At 40.2% G+C, this 18,881-nt stretch overlaps 1 protein-coding gene across 1 annotated transcript in view; it reads left to right on the top strand.

Annotated features, from left to right (window-relative positions):
* The first annotated feature begins 1,369 nt into the window (after positions 1 to 1,369).
* The window catches only part of LOC113661751 (splicing factor SWAP), a 95,825-nt gene continuing 78,313 nt past the window's right edge, over positions 1,370 to 18,881 (top strand). The window contains exons 1-7 of the mRNA XM_027176182.2: positions 1,370 to 1,883; positions 3,918 to 4,081; positions 5,752 to 5,877; positions 9,445 to 9,524; positions 13,518 to 13,743; positions 13,840 to 13,958; positions 17,513 to 17,657. Coding sequence (XP_027031983.2) covers positions 1,696 to 1,883; positions 3,918 to 4,081; positions 5,752 to 5,877; positions 9,445 to 9,524; positions 13,518 to 13,743; positions 13,840 to 13,958; positions 17,513 to 17,657 — 1,048 coding nt within the window. The 5' untranslated portion in view covers positions 1,370 to 1,695. The remainder of the gene's footprint in view (positions 1,884 to 3,917; positions 4,082 to 5,751; positions 5,878 to 9,444; positions 9,525 to 13,517; positions 13,744 to 13,839; positions 13,959 to 17,512; positions 17,658 to 18,881) is intronic.

The following is an 18,881-nucleotide window of genomic DNA, read 5'->3' as shown; positions in this document are numbered from 1 at the left end:
ATATATAAATATATATATATATATATACATATATATATATATTTTTTTTTTCTTCAGTCTCTCATTAATAATATTTCCATAATAATTAGTATCAAGAAGCCAACTGACTAAATAACTAAATAATAACTCATTTTAATTAAACTGATAACTAGGTAATTCTAGCTCAATTAGCTAGTTTTATAGCCAATGTGAAAGAGATTATGTTATTAAAAAAGGATAGGGAAAATAGGGAAATTATTATTATTATTATTATTATTATTATTATTACAGTAATATATTTTTCTGTTCAGTCATTTGATCAATTTGTTAAAAAAAAAAACATGTAAAGTGAACTTTACAGAATATTTATTAATTCCACTCACTCACTCTCTCACTCATTTTCTACCGCTTTATTCGAACTACCTCGGGTCACGGGGAGCCTGTGCCTATCTCAGGCATCATTGGGCATCAAGGCAGGATACACCCTGGACGGAGTGCCAACCCATCGCAGGACACACACACACACACACACACACACACACACACACACACACACACACACACACTCTCATTCACTACGGACAATTTTCCAGAGATGCCAATTAACCTACCATGCATGTCTTTGGACCGGAGGAGGAAACCGGAGTACCCGGAGGAAACCCCCGAGGCACGGGGAGAACATGCAAACTCCACACACACAAGGCAGAGGTGGGAATCGAACCCCGACCCTGGAGGTGTGAGGCAAACGTGCTAACCACTAAGCCACCGTGCCCCCTTTTATTAATTCCAGTATTTATTTATTTAAAAAATAAAATTGAATATTCATACTGAATAGAAAAAACATAAACATGGCAATTTAATTTATTTTTTTTTTTTAGATATTTGGAATATTTGCTCTTTAAAAGAATTATCTTAATTTCAAAGTGTGTTATATAATAATAATGATAATAATAATAATGACGATAATAATAAGAATAATGATAATAATAATCATTATTCTTATTATTATCGTCATTATTATTATTGTTATTATTACAGTAATCTCTTCATTCATTTGATCAATTTGTAAAAAAAACATGTAAAGTGAACAGAAAACTTTACAGAATATTTATCATTATTATTATTAAAGTATTTATTTGTTTATTTATTTATTAAAAACTTAAATATATAATTTTTTTTATTTTTGGAATATTTGCTCTTTAAAATGATTATCTAAATTTCAAAGTGTGTTATATTATTATTATTATATTATTATTATTATTATTATTATTATTATTATTATTATTAAGTCTCGCGCCTTCTGCCAATTACTCCGGAAAGGCCGCATGGCTTTAGTAAAAAACCTACCTTTTTAAATTAGTGTCAGCACTTTCGACACGATGTGCGTTTGGATACATCAAACTCGTGTAAACAGGGATTGCAATAATAACTATCATTTAATAATGAAATAATGACTATCTTTTTTTCATACCAGTGAAAATATTTTCAAAAAAACAAAACGGTGTATAAAAGCAAAATAACGAATACGCGAAGGAGGTAAAAGCCCAGATATGCTCAAGCCGAGAGAGCGACAACTGTAGTGTTTTGAACATAGCAGCTAGCAGCTAGCAGCTAACAGGCTATTCCTGATAGTTGTTCGTTTTAAAACGGAAGAATTTCCAGCTGGTTATATTTATGTTGTTCGGGTAGGTGTTTAGGCTCGAACCTCAGTGGGAAATGTATCGCAGAGGACCGAGTAAAGTGGACAAACCGCCGAAGGAGGACGGCGCTAGCAGCAAGTACGCCGAGTTGCTGGTGTTCGGCTACGCGTGCAAGCTGTTTCGGGACGATGAGAGGGCCACATACCACGAGCAGGGCAAACACCTGATCCCGTGGATGGGAGACAACAAGCTCATGATCGATAGGTCGGTTAAACAAACCTTAAAAGGGAAATCTTACTTTAAACTCCCTACTTTAAATGTCTTCCGAAGACTCTCGGATCTTGCTTTTTGCAGCTGTGGGCCTCCGGTTGAAGTGACATGCGTCAGAATATAAATAAACAACCTGATCGAGATAACTTGGCCTGTTTGTTGTTGTTGTTGTTATTACTGTTTAAAGCCGAAGATGCTGTCCTGCGAGACGAAATTCGTGTTAGAAAGTCTTTCAGTTTAGTTGATGTGTTCTAGCTAACACTATGATACAAAGATGTACAGTCTCTCCCTCAACACATCCCTAGAGTCTACAGATGTGTGTTATTTTTCAACAGGACTTTGTGTTGTCATTACATCTGACTTGAGGGAAGTCTGGGCATCTCAGTGCATGTGGAATTTGCTTTGGAGTAACTGATCTCACTCATGCATTTTAACCTAAAACGAAATTTTAGGATCGTTGTAAAGGTTTAATATCGTTGTAACACCGATAAGATGATTCCACTTCCTCGTCCTGGAGTATTCATCTGTCCTGCATGTTTCGTCCTCCATAGAGTATCTACAGCGAGCGGTAACTGAGGAACGTTGGGGCAGGTATCACGCTGCCCCACACATCCAACAAGAAGTAATCAATCGGAATTAAATGAAATATGTGTCTGCAGATCTAGAAAGTGTATCTTTGCTCTAGTTGTCTGGCTTTATTTATTGATTGATTGATTGATTTTTGGACAGTCTGAATCCAGACAGAAACACCTACTTTAGAAGATATGTCTCAAAACGAGCTGCTAGAATGTAGGTCAGTGTTGAGTATGTTGACCCTCAACCCTCTGTTACAGGTTTGCTTCAAAAACTAGATAGCAGTTTAAAGGGTAAGTCGAGTTTCATAGCCTGTGTCATTTTGTACGGGATGTTGTCTGTATTAATGCCGTCCTACGGTCACGCGTAGCCGCTAAAACGCTTAAAACAAGCAGGACGCTGGTAGGTACGTCAGGACAAAGGTTGGGAACCCGTGTCTTAACAGGTAGCAAGAGACATGTTAATGGCACAATCTAGCAACGAAGTACAAAACTTTTGGGAACGAACAAGTCCAATTTATTTTCAATTGTAAAGTTTCCAAATATCAGATGTTGAAGTGGATTTAAGTTCAAGCCAAAGCAAATTCCTCTGCTGTAACTGCAACTTTGTCAAATCAGTCTGTGTATTAAGGTGGTGCTCATAAAATGTTACCTTATAATAAATAAGATCACAGCAGTGACTTTTTTTCGTCAATTTTATTTCATTATCATTGAACCCATCTACACTCTTGTACATGTTCTCTAAAAGTCTTCGCAAGAAGCCACCTTAATACACGTGGATCTGTTCCCTGTTTCCAATGTGTATGTGTGTGTCTCTCTATCACGTAACCCAGACCTTATTTTCTCAGCAATTAAGGCTAAGGGGTCCTGCCAGGCCCCCAATTGCCACCTCGCCGCCCACTTCTCTCTTTCGACGAAGAGACTGGAACTGAGAAGTGGAATAGAGGAGCAAGCGCAGGAAAAAATCGTCCATATGGGTTCTTGCGGATAGGTATTTATGTGCTCGGGCTTGTGTGGATGTACCATTTTACAATAGAAGTAAGAATGATGACGTCAGATATCATTAAAAAAAAAGTTGAGTGACGTACAAGGGTACAAGCTTTTTTGAAACTGTGTAAGGTAAGAAGAAAGTTGCTCTTTTTTTTTTTTTTTTTTTTTTTTGTTTGTTTGTCTCCAGGGCTTTTGAAACTTTTAAATGCTTAGTCAAGAATTGGATTGTACGTCTATAGTAGGAAAAAAAAAGCCTTTTTTTCCGTCTGTACCTGTACACCCAAAATGTTGCAGTAGCGATGCTTATTTCTTTTGCCTCCCAGGGACTGTGCAGTTGCCTTGTAAGAGAAATAGTTTTGGTTTTAAAAGTCTTTTACCTTCAGGCTCTCACGACGCGGTGAGTATTTCTTCTGTGTGTGCACTTCTTTGGCCGATTTCCCGTCTAATCAAGCAGTTTGTTTTGCAGATACGACGGCCGTGGTCATTTACATGACCTTTCGGAGTACGACGCAGACTCGTGGAATCAGAACTACCAGCTTTCTGAAGAAGAAGCGAGGATCGAAGCTCTGTGCGATGAGGAGAGATACCTGGCCTTGCACACTGACCTACTGGAAGAGGAGGCCAGGCAAGGTACAGAGTCTGCATGGCTTTTACCATTTTGGATGCATTCACATATCACAGGCTAGATCGGGTCTAAAAGCTTTTCTGTGCACGATTATGAATAAAAACGGTTTGGCAGATAAATGCAAATGTACTATTTAAAAAAAAAAACAAGAATTTTTTTTTCATTATTATAATCAACCGCTCATTATATACCAGCACAAGTTGTTGCACAATTCTGTTTTTATGATTAATGTTTGTTCCCTTACTATCTGGGAAAAGATACAGAGCCATCAAGTCGCACGCAAACAGACTAAAGTGCAGCTTTTTTTTGGAAAGCTGTAGCTGCCATCACCCCCTCACCCCCTGCAGATCAAAGACTACAACTTTTAAGCTACTACTCTCTAAGCCAATTTACCCTACACAAAATCTTTGCTGTGACATGCAATATAGTGCACCTTGTTACTTTTAAATGTGGAATATATTTTTAACCCATCTGCAATAAAGAACATCTCAATAATACATTTAGATAACCAAGTTAACCATTACACTTATGTGAAATCCTGTAGATTTCTTTTCACATTGTACTCTCTTTATTCTTAGTAATCTTTTATTTATTTATTTATTTATTTTTTTACTTCTAACTTGAATTCATTCATTGTTTTATACTTTGTCAATAAAGTGCCTTATCATACCGTACCTTACCTCACCATACCTTACCTCACCTTACCATACCATACCTTACCTTATAGTAGCTTACCATACCTTACCATACCTTACCATACCTTATTGTACCTTACCATACCTTACCTTACCTCACCTTACCATACCTTACCTCACCTTATACCGTACCTTAGCTTATTGTAGCTTACCATACCATAACCATACCATCCCATCTTATACCATACCTTACCTCACCATACCTTACCTCACCTTACCATACCTTATCTCACCTCACCATACCTTACCTAACCTTATCATACCGTACCTTACCTTATTGTACCTCACCATACCTTACCTCACCTCACCATACCTTACCTCACCATACCTTACCTCACCTCACCATACCTTACCTCACCATACCTTACCTCACCTCACCATACCTTACCTCACCATACCTTACCTCACCATACCTTACCTCACCTCACCATACCTTACCTCACCATACCTTACCTTACCTTACCTTACTAATGTAAACAAAACTGACCAGAATGAAACAACAAGGTTATGAAGATAATTTTGACATCATGGATCAAAGAGTATATAACTGTTTATTAAAGGACAAAGCAGCTTTTATTTTTATTATTATCAGTTAGTACTTTAATTAAGCCAAGTGGATTTGCGTAGTATATCATTAGGGCACTGTATAGTCCAGAACTTGTCATTGCTGCGTCCTGCACCAGTCGATATTTACACCAGAAGGACATTTACTTCCAAGCCTCAGTAGCGATAACTGAGCCACTTGCACTGCACACGCACAGCTTGAGTCCGGATAAACATGAGGTGTGAATACTGAAGTGCGTAATTGCAGAATTCTCATCTCACTACACGCTTAACTTAAGCTCTGTTTGACAGAACGACCTCATCGTTTAGTTACGTATGTAGATGATTTGTTGGAATTTCCAGCACTGATGTCGGAGTTTTATGTAACGCAGGTGTTTTTTTTTTTTTTTTCTCCCATGCTCTCCTATGTTGTGCAGAAGAGGAATATAAAAGGCTAAGTGAGGCTTTGGCTGATGAAGGTTCCTACAACGCAGTGGCTTTCCGCTACAGTGCTGATTACTATGACCCCTCGCAGCCCACTGAGGAAGAGGACAAAGACAACGGTGAGGAAACGCACACACGCACACGCACACACACACACACACACACACACACACACACACACACACACACACACACACACACACACACAATAAAACACAAACAAAGGCTATTACAAAGACTAATATATTCACCTGTAAGTCATCTAGTCTTGGGGGATGTGGTAGCTCGGTGGTTAAGGTATTCCACTACTGATCGGAAGGTCATTGGTTCGAATCCCAGGTCCACCAAGTTGCCACTGCAGGGCCCCTGAGCAAGGCCCTTAACCCTCAATTGCTGAGGTGTATAAACTGAGATAAAAATGTGAGTCACTCTGTGAGTGTCTGCTAAATTCTGTAAATATAAATATTAATCTAGTCCACCGGACTTTCGTCTGCTATCTTTGAAAAATGTTTTTGCATCCAGCAGCAGCGCCTGGTAGCCCCGCCCCTATTCCACTACATAAGCAAAGCTGCGACACTTTTTCAGTTGAATAAACTACATCATTCTTATGACTACTAACACTATCCCTAACACTTCTTACACTATTTATACTACAAAATAAGGCTCTGGGTTGTTGGTTGGAGGATCAGGGTTCAAGCCCCAGTACTGCAAAGCTGCCACTGTTGGGCCCTTGATCGAGGCCCTTAACCCTCTTTGCTAAAGGTGTGCTGTATCATGGCTGACCCTGTGCTCTGACCCCAACCTCCAAAGTTGGGATATGCGAAAAAAGAATTTCACCGTTATGTAACATGTGACAAAATAAAGGCTTTTATTAAAAAAAAATGGAAGAGTTTGGTGTAAAAGGACAAAGTTTAGCGCAGAAGAACATGAGTGGCTTGTAGAGACCCCTGACCTCAACTCCACCGAGACCACTGGGATGAACGGGTATGGCAACTGTGTTCCAGGTTAGTGCCTGACCTTTTTAATCCTCTCGTGGTGGAATGAACACGCATCCCGCTTCTGAGAAGAGTAGCGATTATTAAGCAGATCAAACTTGGCAAAAAAAAGAACTTGTCACATACAGAGTACGACAAGCAGTGAAATGCTTTTAAGCTGTCGTATATCCCAGGTTATTATGAGCCTGGGGTCAGAGCGCAGTACGGCGCCCCTGGAGCAGGTGAGATTAAGCGCCTTGCTCAAGGACCCAACGTTGACGTCTCAGCAGCTTGTGGGCTTGAACCCCCCGACCTTCTGATCAGTAACCCAAAGCCTTAACCACTGAACCATCACATCCTCATATAAACCTCTGGCTGCATAACAAAATATGTTTTAGAGAACGTTTAACTGGACGGAGTACAAATTAGCACAGGATGACTGTTTAACTTGAAAGAATACTTTTCTTTTTTTTATTTATATTCTTATTTTTGCTGTCCATAACACCTAAAGCACACGTACACAAACAGCACACAACATTTAACAAGTCATCCAAGCCCTCGCACGAACTCTTCAAACTAATCTTTAGGTCATTTCTCAGTAGATAAACAGTAACCAGGCCCTTGAAAACATGCAAATATGCCCATGCATATACACAGACCTTGATGATGAATTATTCAAACGCTCTGAAGTCAAATGAGGTGTCATTTTCCCAAGGTTTTAATAAATAAATAAATAAATAAATAAATAAATAAATAAATAAATAAAAAGATCCGCAGAGGATTTCAATGGCACAAGTTAAACAGCAAAGACTGCTCAAGACCAGCATGCAGAGCTGTAGCACACTAATGGTCTGCTTGTTGAATAAATAGCGATGCCCAGGTTTATTTTCTCCTTCTTCGTATCCTTCCTTACACTCCATTAGGATCAGCAGGATCAAGAAACACGGCTTTAACATTTATTCAAATTCGATAGTCCTCAACTGTGTGTAATTTATTCATTTGATTTACTCTACGTCCAACACCTTCCAGCGACACAAGCTCTGTTTGACATAGCATTTGTTGTATTCTTGAAATCCAAGCATCCATTTTTTTTTTTTGCTTCATAAACCAGTATGACCAGGCTTTTAATTTTCCAAAAGAAAGCCTTGGCAAAGGTTTGAGGGTCAGGTCTATTCATCTGCGTCGTCGTCACACCGGCAGAGCGACGGACCCGGCGTTATTCTTCCATCCAAAATAGAGGTTTTCCTCAATTATTTGGCAGGAGTGGCAGCGAGCACTTCCTTTTCTGTCGTCTTAAATTATTGATGTAGAAGAACATGTTGGCCGGATCGAGTCAGTTCCTCGCCAGTAAAACGAACGTTCCTCAGCAGATGGCTAGGCAGTTGGGCCATCTCTCAATTCGTTAAATGTTTAGTTATTTTTTTCTAATTTTTTTGCACGTATTTCTAGCATTCCAAACATAGCCTTACTTTGTTTTCGCTCGAATTCAGTGTGTTAGAAATCGCAAGATGTATTAAATTGGTATTTTATATGGAGATAGACGGTGGATATCGGATTACATTCAGGCATTTTACTGGACGAAGCTGAACAAATCAGAGCCTGAAATGCAGCAGTTCAGCTGAGAATGTCAGTAATATTGGATTGTAGTTAATGACCTTAAAGAGTTAAAGTTTTGTTTAGTAGCTTGTAGGTAGAAGCAATATTTTCCAGCATAAAAAATTCAGCCATAGATTAAAATACTGCTTCTGAGTTACTACTGAACTCTTAACTAGGCTTAAAGTAACCAAACGACCAGTGAGCTGAATCGCTACCTCGATTAATCGGAGACTTAAACGAATAATACTGAGAGAAATCCAAAATGAAACTTGTTTGCCACGTTTGTGGATCATTTTCAGCATTTGGAATCGACTCGAGGCTTGACTGACCGTGATCTGTGCACTTACGTTGTAGCTGTAGCTGGGGATGTGCTAGCTCAATGGTTAAGGTGTTCGACTACTGATCGGAAGGTCATTGGTTCGAATCCCAGGTCCACCAAGTTGCCACTGCAGGGCCCCTCAATCGCTCAGTTGTATAACATAAGATAATGTAAGTCGCTCTGGATAAGGACGTCTGACAAAAGCTGGAAATGTAAATATCAAGTAAAGTGTGTGTTGAGAACATGACGTGTCCAGCATTCCACACTTCGCATTATCCAGGTACCTAAAGTGCACTTCTTGTAGATTTCAGTGTGAACGCTCTACTCAAACTGTTTTACTACACAATGGTGCATAACGCATAAAAATGCGATTTAGGAAGCAGCTAACATTCAGGAATCAGTATCGACTCTTTTACGGAATCGACTCGCAGTGTCTCCGATGTGAGCCGAAAGAAAGATAAGGATTTTTTTTTTTTACCTTACACTACTCGCAGGAAAACTTTTTGGGATTCAGATTCTTAAATCAGATTAATAAAACAGGACACTGTTTTGGTTTAAAAAAAAAAAAAAAAACCCTCTTCTCTCAGCATTCAAAAAAAGACCCTACGGTAGACTAATTGTTCGTGCGGCGTCACGGTCAGCCCTGTCAAGCTGAAAAGAAGAAGCACATCTGATAGAACTGACAGTAATTAAGAGTGAAACTTCAAGTGGCTCTAGTGCTTCAGGCATCTTGCCCTTTCAATTCTCTTTCTCTTATTTTCTCCCTCTCACAACTCCATATCTTCTCATCCCTTCAGAGTCCGATCCTCAGGAAGAAGGCGGCGAAGAGCCGTTCGTAGCCCCCCCCGGATTGATCATACCCTCCGACGTAGAGCTGGTAAGATTTAACAACAAGATTTTGAGGAGCCGCAAGGCCTGAATAGTAACTCTTAACATCATCATTTAGAGAGAAGCAGCAGTTATACAGTGTGCTGCAAGCCCAGCATGCTTTGTTCATCATTTTCAATGCTTTAATTCTAATTCCGTAATGTATATTATTTAAAAAAAAAAAAGCTTTATTTTTCCAATTTCGAATTTTATTCGGCGACACGCACAATCGTGCAGAGTACGACACGCAGCGCAAAGATTTTTACGACCGTCCTTGAACACATAGAGAAAAAAAAGTCGATAGTAGAGAAAAGAACAAAACAAAAGGATAAAATGAAGGCACTGGTGAAGGAAATGTTAACTTTAAGTAGATCAGAAAATATCATACTTATAAAGTGTATTACTATATAATATATATCATATTTATATAATATGTTACTAAATATTTCTATTATAGATTATATTATTAAAATACAAATTTTCAGAAGTTGGATACAGAAATACGGACACAATTATTATTATTATTATTATTATTATTATTTTAAATCAGGTAGAGCAGCCGATCTGAGCCGACCTGCTCACTAATATCACATAAAGGTGAAGTGAATCGGTTTTTACTCAGCGCTCGCCAAAACGAAGTCCTCGCTCCTTGTCCAAAGCAAGCTGTGACGCACCTTGTGTTTTGACACCTTTCTGTAAAAGCCAGCATGAACTTTTTCAGCTCTTCTGTAGGACTGCACCTGAAGGGCTAATTTTCACTTGAGCCTCAGGAGCCCATGACCATGTTCCTACATCACGTTGTCTTTCCTTGAAGACAACGTGAGCCCATGACCATGTTCCTACATCACGTTGTCTTTCCTTGAAGCACATTTACTACCACTACAGTACATACCAGGAGCACACCACAGTAACATGTGACTTTTTTTTTTTATACTGATTCTTTTAGCTGCTATATATAAAGTCAGGGGTGTCCAAACTTTTATAAAAAATAATAATTTTTTTTTGCTTCCTGTTTCAGAGGAGGCCAGTTTAGATCGCATGAAAACATATACGAGGTTTTTACCAAACAAAACCGGAGAAATTCATTAATAATCAGAAATGAAATGATCTTTTTTTAATATCGGGATGGTCTTAAATCCACTTCCAAGTTTTTCCAAGCTTACCGGGTTCTGGTTCTTTGTTTGTGACGATCACCAACAGCAGACATCCAATTGCCCCAGACTTAAGTGGGGAAAAATACATTTTTAAAAGTATAACATCTGATTTAAAGAAAAATCTGTTTACAGCTTCAGTTTTAATAGTTGTAATGATTACAGATTTCAGTTTTAATGAATAAGATTAATACGTTTTAACACGCAGGGACCTGCTGTGAATTAGACCAGATGCTTCATTATCACAGATTTTAGTATAATATTAATCAGATTAATGTCATTTAAATGGATTTTGTTTTTTCCCATTTGCTACTCAAAAAAACATCTCTTGCTGTTTGCTTTGCACTTATAGGAATCTCTTGGGCCTTCTTTAAGGACCATAAATGTTATCATATCTTTTAATATTCTTCCACAGCTCTCCAAATGGTGAATATTTTTTATTTTGGGGAACTCGTAAAAGCCCTTTTTTTCCTGATCCTTCTGCTCCCAAAGCAGAGCAAAACTGTTCAAGAGTTTAAGTGCGTTTGAACTTTTCATGCATAAATAAGATTTCCAGTAAACATCTAATGAGTGTTTTAAGGCACTCTGAGAAAGAGCGTTCAAATAAATGAACTGGAGCATGTCAGCATGGGTTCAAACTTTTGCGCAAACGAAGATAAAACTAAAATAAAAAAGTGCTATGATGAAATTTTACCGCAAGCGTGTAATCTGTTTATGGGGAACCTTTTAAAGTATAGGGACCTTTCTACATTTTTACATCTACCTGCTAAGTGGGATGCAAACTTTTGCACTCCGTTGAATGTTATGTGGGTAATCGTCCATCTGGTGAATTTAAAGAGCTCCGAAATTACAGACAGAACCCGAAGCTGTACTGCACAGCTCGAATCACGTCCACTTAAAATATCACGTTTAAGCTTTCATGCAGTCTGCAAAAAAAAATGTAGAAATGTAAATTCCTTGGCAAAATTTCAAAACTATACCATTCCACTTAAAGCCTTGATATTTTGCCAGTCCATTTACATTTAAAAAATGTAAAATCTTTTAAAGTCAAAGTGACGCGAGCGACTGGAAAATTGTACTCGGGCGTCTGAAGACCTCACGAAACGAAGAAGCGTAAGCCGTTTCTCACGGACGCTCGGCTCAAGCTGCACGGTGCAAATTCGTCATGCAGAGAAGTTTAGTGTCCGAAGAGGTTTTGATGACCTTTCGGAGTTGCCGTGTTTGACGTGGCTTAGCACGGAGAGAATGGAACGAGAGTGAAACATTCCATTTACGCGGACAGGATGCAGACGACAGGTCGCTTTCAGCTCAGCGGGGTCCTTGGGAACAACACGAGTTCTGAGGATGACTGTCTGTATATATGTGATTTGAGACGATAATGCGTTCCTTCTAGTGCCCCTGAAAGCACAAATCTGTGTTTCTCAGAAGCTTTTTGGAAGTAAGCAAGAATACGATTGTATATCCACGAGATATAGAAAACGACCGGACTCGTTTTAACGAGTCATTCCGCCTTTAGCCTCTACCAGGTTGCACTCATCAACCACCAGCCAGCATCCACAACGGGAGGTTGAAGGTTATGAATTGCTTCTTTTGGGACACGTAACTCTAACCTGACCGCACTGGAACACAGTCAGAGCAGAGCGCTCTGTACCTGCCCTTTTCTGCATAGCTCAGCTCACAGACTTGCACGATTGGCTAGTGTTTTTTTTTTTTTTTTTTTTTTTTTTTTTTTGTGATTGACAGGGGAAAGGGGAGAGCCATACATCCCATCCAGAGAGCAATGCCCATGTTGCCATCTTGGACTCCCAGGCACATGTAGGCTCACATTAGTACAGCATAATTCCAAAAGCTCTCAGATGTCAAACCAGCCCGGTGTCTGTGCAGGCAGGAGTCACTAATCCGTCATGAAAGTTTCTCATTAAACTCTTCGCTTCAGCAATTTTCCATAAGGTCACCATCGAGTTTATTTAGATCCACTTGGGGTGTGGTATATCTCGAATGTGAAATCAGCCAGATTTCTCGTAGGCGGACACATTTTCCTTTTTAATCGGAGCTCTCAAGCCACGGGGACTTCAAGCACAGATGTCCTAATCACTCTCTCACATTTTCAGTCATTGATCCTATCAAAAAAAACCCCAGAGCCTAACAACCAGACCCCGTGTATTTTTCTCACGCCGCCTACTAATGCAACCCTGATGAGTACCACAACAAAACCTTCAGTCGCTCTAGCTCGAAACTCCCAATTAGTTTTAAGCCAGTCAGCCAGTCCTTTGAACAGCTCTGCTGAATTATTAATCCGCTGTCCTCTCTTCACCCTCTTTATTTTTCGTGTCAGCCTCGGCACAACAAACACCAGGAAGAATGGTTCTTTCTTTGCATGACGAAACAGGTTGCTCTTCACCTTTGTAATTCAAGGTTATTTGCTACGGAACTGAATTTGTCTCTTTTAGACTGCCAGGATTGAAAAGCAATAAAATAACCTTTCCTTTCTTTCTTTTTTTTTTTGTGGTTGACTGAACTGTGGGTTGATTTGAATACACCTTCATTTTTGTTTGTTTGTTGTCTGTTTGTTTCAGTCCATATGGGGTCAAGTGGTTCTTGTATTGTTTGTTTTGTTTTTTTTTGTTTTTTTATATGAAAGATTTAGAATTTCTAAAAGAAAAAATATCTTGCCATCGGAGATTAGAATAAATATTTTTTCTTTGCATTATGGATCGGTTTTCAAAGACTTATTTTGACCCATAAACCATTAAACACACATACATCAAGTTCTGATGTATTAAATCTATGCAATGATGCCAATTGATTCCGTTTCCCCTCACTGTCGTTTCTGACCCGATGTTTTCTTTCAGCCTGCGACCATTAAGACCCACGCCATCATCGAGCGTACTGCTAACTTTGTGTGCAAGCAAGGGGCCCAGTTTGAGATCGTGCTGAAGGCGAAGCAAGCCGGGAACTCGCAGTTCGACTTCCTGCGCTTCGACCATTACCTAAACCCCTACTACAAACACGTTCTACGAGCCATGAAGGAGGGACGATACACACCCACCTCTGAAAGCAAACAGGACCAGACTCGGGGCAAGTTCCAGCAAAATCCCACTGCACTAATACTAAAAACATAATAGTCACTAAATTCAGTGTATTTGCAAAATTGCATATTTCAAAAACATGCAGATTCCAAATCAGGAAATTCCGACGACGACGATGATGACGACGATGACTGCGATGGCAATTATCTCCATCCCAGCTTGTTTGCAACCAAGAAGAACTCCCGTCTAGAGGAAATAATGAAGGTACAACTCCAGCTGGGTCATGCACCACTTGTGGGTGTCTTTTTTTTTGGGGGGGTGGTAGCTCTCATAGAGTAGTCCAGCGGTCTAGCGACGGTATTCCAGTTGGTTGAGTAAGAAAAAAGGGACACCTACTGGTAACACTTGTGCCCTGGGGTATATTTTGTGTTATGGTCTTCCCGGTGGTGGTAAGGGCTTCTTCCCCCTATTGTTAGGCAGTAGTTTTGTCAGTCCAAGTTTTGTTGGTTGCCATGGTGTTGTAAGAGGAAGAGGTGGGGACAATTACAGCTAATAGCTAATCGATATCATGTAAAGATAATTTTCTATATAAATATATCAAATGTACGTCAGGTATGTCAGATATGTCAGATGACCAAGCAAAGGATTTTTTTTTTTATTTTTTTTTTACAAATGTTATGAAACGTTCCCAAATTTTAGTCGAATACTTGGAGGCTGTGAATAGTTCATAACCAAACGAATAATTTTTACCTGTTTTTGCTCTAACCACTGTTTACACATCCCGCCACGACGGAGTGTTTTAGAAATTATACAAGACATGATAATGGGCCGTATAGATGCTTTCAAAAGATAGGAGTTAATGCACCCATTCAGGGAGCGCATTCATGTTCGTGTCCTAATATTTAATCCTGCCTCGGTTTCAGCATTCATAAGCCACCCGCTGTAGAATCAATTGCGAATACATGTTAAGATTCACATTTCCTGACATAATTGGGCCTGCTATGAAGGCATCTGGCATCAAAGTGCTTTGACTGTTTATTTATTTTTTATTTTATTTTTTCCTATTAGTTTTATATGACAGCAACTCAATTACCTGATTTAATATTTCCCGTGTGTTTTGTGCTCTGTGTCGCAAGGAGGCATTTAAAAAGACAGTAGAAACGAAAGATCTATACAAGCGATAAATAAGACGAAGTCTTCTCAGGGTTCCTGTCATAATTTAAATGACTTTTGATCACACTTGTGAAGTTTTCTCTCTCTCTTTTTTTTTTTTAAAGACACGGCGATTATATAATTTTGAGAACGCAGCGCTCAAAGCAATGCTTATTTTAAATTAAGACAACCCTTGAAAATACTTGCTATGATTTCCCCTAACAGTGATTACACTCATTTCCAGACCAGACGTTTCTTTTGTCTGAATAGAGGGGGAAAAAAATCTGTATTGTCAATCAATTCATTGTCGAAGTCGCACAGTTATTCTGTATGCTTTGATTTTGAAAACGTTCTCGATTCTGTCTGTCTGTCTGTCTGTCTGTCTGTCTTTTTTTTTTTTCGTTAAGCTGCGCTGTTGTGACAGAGAGACATGGCTGTATTTTTACAACCATGCTTAATCTCAAACATAAGGGATAACAGCCCAGGATGAGCTTACAGAATGTTGGCTCCTCAAAATAAAAGTTCTGTGATTTTTAAATTAGAGATCCAACATGGACGTGGTCGAGACCCCAGAATGCCTTGTAGCTATATGGTGCGATTTTTAGGTGGTTTGCTTTCAAATTTCTACAGGTTCAAGCTTTAATCCCCTTTGTTCAAGGTGGATATTTCTGTCATATTTAAACTTCTCATGTCTAAGTAAGTAGCTGTTGCTTGGTTTCGCTTCGTCTCTGTGTGAAGGCAAGTTTCACCTAGCTCAGCTCTAGCATGTTCAAGGCTACAAAGTGGGTAACATCCATCCATCCATCCTTCCTTCCTTCCTTCCTTTATCCATCCTTCCTTCCTTCCTTTATCCATCCATCCTTCCTTCCTTCCTTCCTTCCTTCCTTCCTTCCTTCCTTTATCCATCCATCCATCCTTCCTTTATCCATCCATCCATCCATCCATCCATCCATCCATCCTTCCTTCCTTCCTTCCTTTATCCATCCATCCTTCCTTCCTTCCTTTATCCATCCATCCTTCCTTCCTTCCTTCCTTTATCCATCCATCCTTCCTTCCTTCCTTCCTTTATCCATCCATCCTTCCTTCCTTCCTTTATCCATCCATCCTTCCTTCCTTCCTTTATCCATCCATCCATCCTTCCTTCCTTTATCCATCCATCCTTTTTTCCTTCCTTCCTTTATCCATCCATCCATCCTTTTTTCCTTCCTTCCTTTATCCATCCATCCATCCATCCATCCTTCCTTCTTTCCTTCCTTTATCCATCCTTCCTTCCTTCCTTTATCCATCCATCCTTCCTTCCATCCTTCCTTCCTTCCTTTATCCATCTATCCTTCCTTCCATCCATCCTTCCTTCCTTCCTTTATCCATCCATCCTTCCTTCCTTTATCCATCCATCCTTCCTTCCTTCCTTTATCCTTCCTTCCTTCCTTCCTTTATCCATCCATCCATCCTTCCTTCCTTCCTTTATCCATCCATCCTTCCTTCCTTCCTTTATCAATCCATTCTTTCTTCCATCCTTCCTTCCTTTATCCATCCTTCCTTCCTTCCTTCCTTCCTTCCTTCCTTCCTTCCTTCCTTCCTTCCTTCCTTCCTTCCTTCCTTTATCCATCCATCCATCTATCTGTTCATGCATCCGTCCCTCCGTCCATCCATCCCATCCCATCCCATGGGAACCTGGAACCGGTCCCAATGGACTCTGGGTACCAGGCAGAGTGCATCCTGATTGCAACAAACAAGATGTCTCACACACCCATTCACACACTACAGACAAGTCGGAGATGATAACTAATCCTCCTACAGCATATATCTTTGGCCTAGGGGTGGAAACCGGAGTGAGCGTAGGCGTGAAACAAATCGCGTCACTTGCTACAGACAGTTGCACCACGTTCTTAAGCAAAAAAAAACCAATCGCCTTCTAGCTTAGCAAATATGCTGATATTCTGTTGCTTGAGAAGTTTATAGGTCTTACGGGCGTCGTTCTGTTCTGTATTCCTGCTGTGTTTCAGCTCCCAGGAAAGCAGGGCTTTATAATCAAGCTGTAGGCCGCTGATAATCAGACATGCATTTGTTAGGAACTCGTGTTGCTGGAGGAAATGAACTTGTAGGCTGTACATTAGGGCATTATATCATCGTTATTATTGTACGGTTTTATCTTTGTACGTTCGCCATGTCGCAGCATACCGAGTAAGGTTCAGGTCATATGTCAGTTGACCAAACGCACACAAAAACATGAAGCACAATTGCTCGAGACTCCTTTTCTTACAGAAATTAACACAAAATCAAACACCGTCTCTCTCCCCCCCCCCCCCCCCCCCCCCAAAAAAAAAAAAAAAAAAAATGCCTGCAGGTTTTCTGTAGATTTGAACCTTCATTGGCGGGAGATTACAAGAAGAATCCTGTGCTTCTAATTTTGCCAATAGTTTTTGTGTACCCCCTCCCCCAACAAACAACGACTACAACTTAGCAATCAGAACGCAATCAGTATATACTGTACATCGCATGTATCACACAGCTGAGACTTCCAAGATCTGCACATTAGTTCATCAGGGCTCATTAAAAAAAATGAATCAACCCTTCTTTGTGATATACGGTGGTGGTGGTGGTGGTGGTGGAGGATGTGGAGGCAGTTAGCTGGGTTTTGAAAGTGTATTCTTTTTGCACTCCAGCCTTTACAGGTCATGGACCCAGACCATCCTTTGGCCGCACTAGTTCGCAAAGCAAAGCAGGAGAAGAATGGGAACATGGCCATCACCCCCAAGCCCGAGGAAGCGGTTGCAGCACAAGTGCCCCCAACAGAGTACACCACTGATCGTAAGTACAGCGCCTTAATTCAAATTCCTGCATCCAAGGAACATGCTTATTTAAATGTGCAGAAGTAGTCCTGAACCTTTGGGGAATCACCACCTATACCTAGATGTTCCAACACCCCAACTTGAGAAACATTGGTCTAATTAACACCCTGTAAAGAACTAATAATCCTGCGGTGTCACAGAACAGGACGGCTTCCGTTTTGTACCTCAAAACGCTTTTTTCTGATGTCTTTTACCTTTCCATTGTCAAGTGCTCTACAAAGAAAATCGAATTGGATTGAAAAAGCTGATGGAACTCCCTCTAGGATTTCTTGAAGTTTGCTTTTCAACCAAAAATTGATTTTGCTGCAGCTTTTTTTTTTCTCTCTCTCCCCATCCCAAAATTTGTGATGCAGCTTGTTCAGCTTCGTTTTCTTTTTTCTTTTCTTTCTTTCTTTTTTCTTCTTCAATGGAAAACTACTTGGAATGGAAATGGCAAAAAAGTATTCTTCATTCGAAGTTCTCCAAAGCGTAGACACACACGTAATCGTTTTCTACGAAAGTTGTATTTGACTCGGCCCAAATCTGCTGGAATTCGTTTAGGAAAATTTGCAAGCTTCTTCGAATATATCGGCGCTTCCTCGATTTTGCGTCCTTTTCTGGAGGTACTGCGATGCACTGATCAACTGTCCATTTAAAAACCTGAGCCAGAAGAAGTTTCTTTCCATCACGTTACTGCAATTATTTGGAGTTAGTTGTTGACTAAAGTGAAAGTGACGTGACTTACGGCTAAGTACGGTGACCCATGCTCAGAATTCGTTCTCTGCATTTAACCCATCCAGAGTGCACACACACCGTGAACACACACCCCGAGCAGTGGGCAGCCATTTATGCTGCCGTGCCTCGGGGAGCAGTTGGGGGAGGGTTTTGTGCCTTGGTCGAGGGCACCTCAGTCGTGGCCGGCCCGAGACTCGAACCCACAACCTCCGGGTTAGGAGTCAGAATCTCTAATCATTAGGCCACGACTGCCCCCAACACCGATGTCTGTGCATGGCATCAAAGAGTAAAACATCATCAAGCGCCCGAGCCGACGGACTACATCATTGATTCTTCCCAGTGATTTTTAACCTCCTAGGAATATTCCATCGCCGACCAGAACTCTTGAACCACAGAATGACAGGTTTTGCATTTGACTCGAGGGTCCAACAGAAGCTACGGGAGTCAGAAGTAAAGCGAGCCCAATAAT

The sequence above is a fragment of the Tachysurus fulvidraco genome, chromosome 21 (genome assembly GCF_022655615.1).
Source record: "Tachysurus fulvidraco isolate hzauxx_2018 chromosome 21, HZAU_PFXX_2.0, whole genome shotgun sequence".
In the NCBI taxonomy this organism is placed as follows: domain Eukaryota; kingdom Metazoa; phylum Chordata; class Actinopteri; order Siluriformes; family Bagridae; genus Tachysurus; species Tachysurus fulvidraco.
This window is presented reverse-complemented; position numbering and strand designations above follow the sequence as displayed.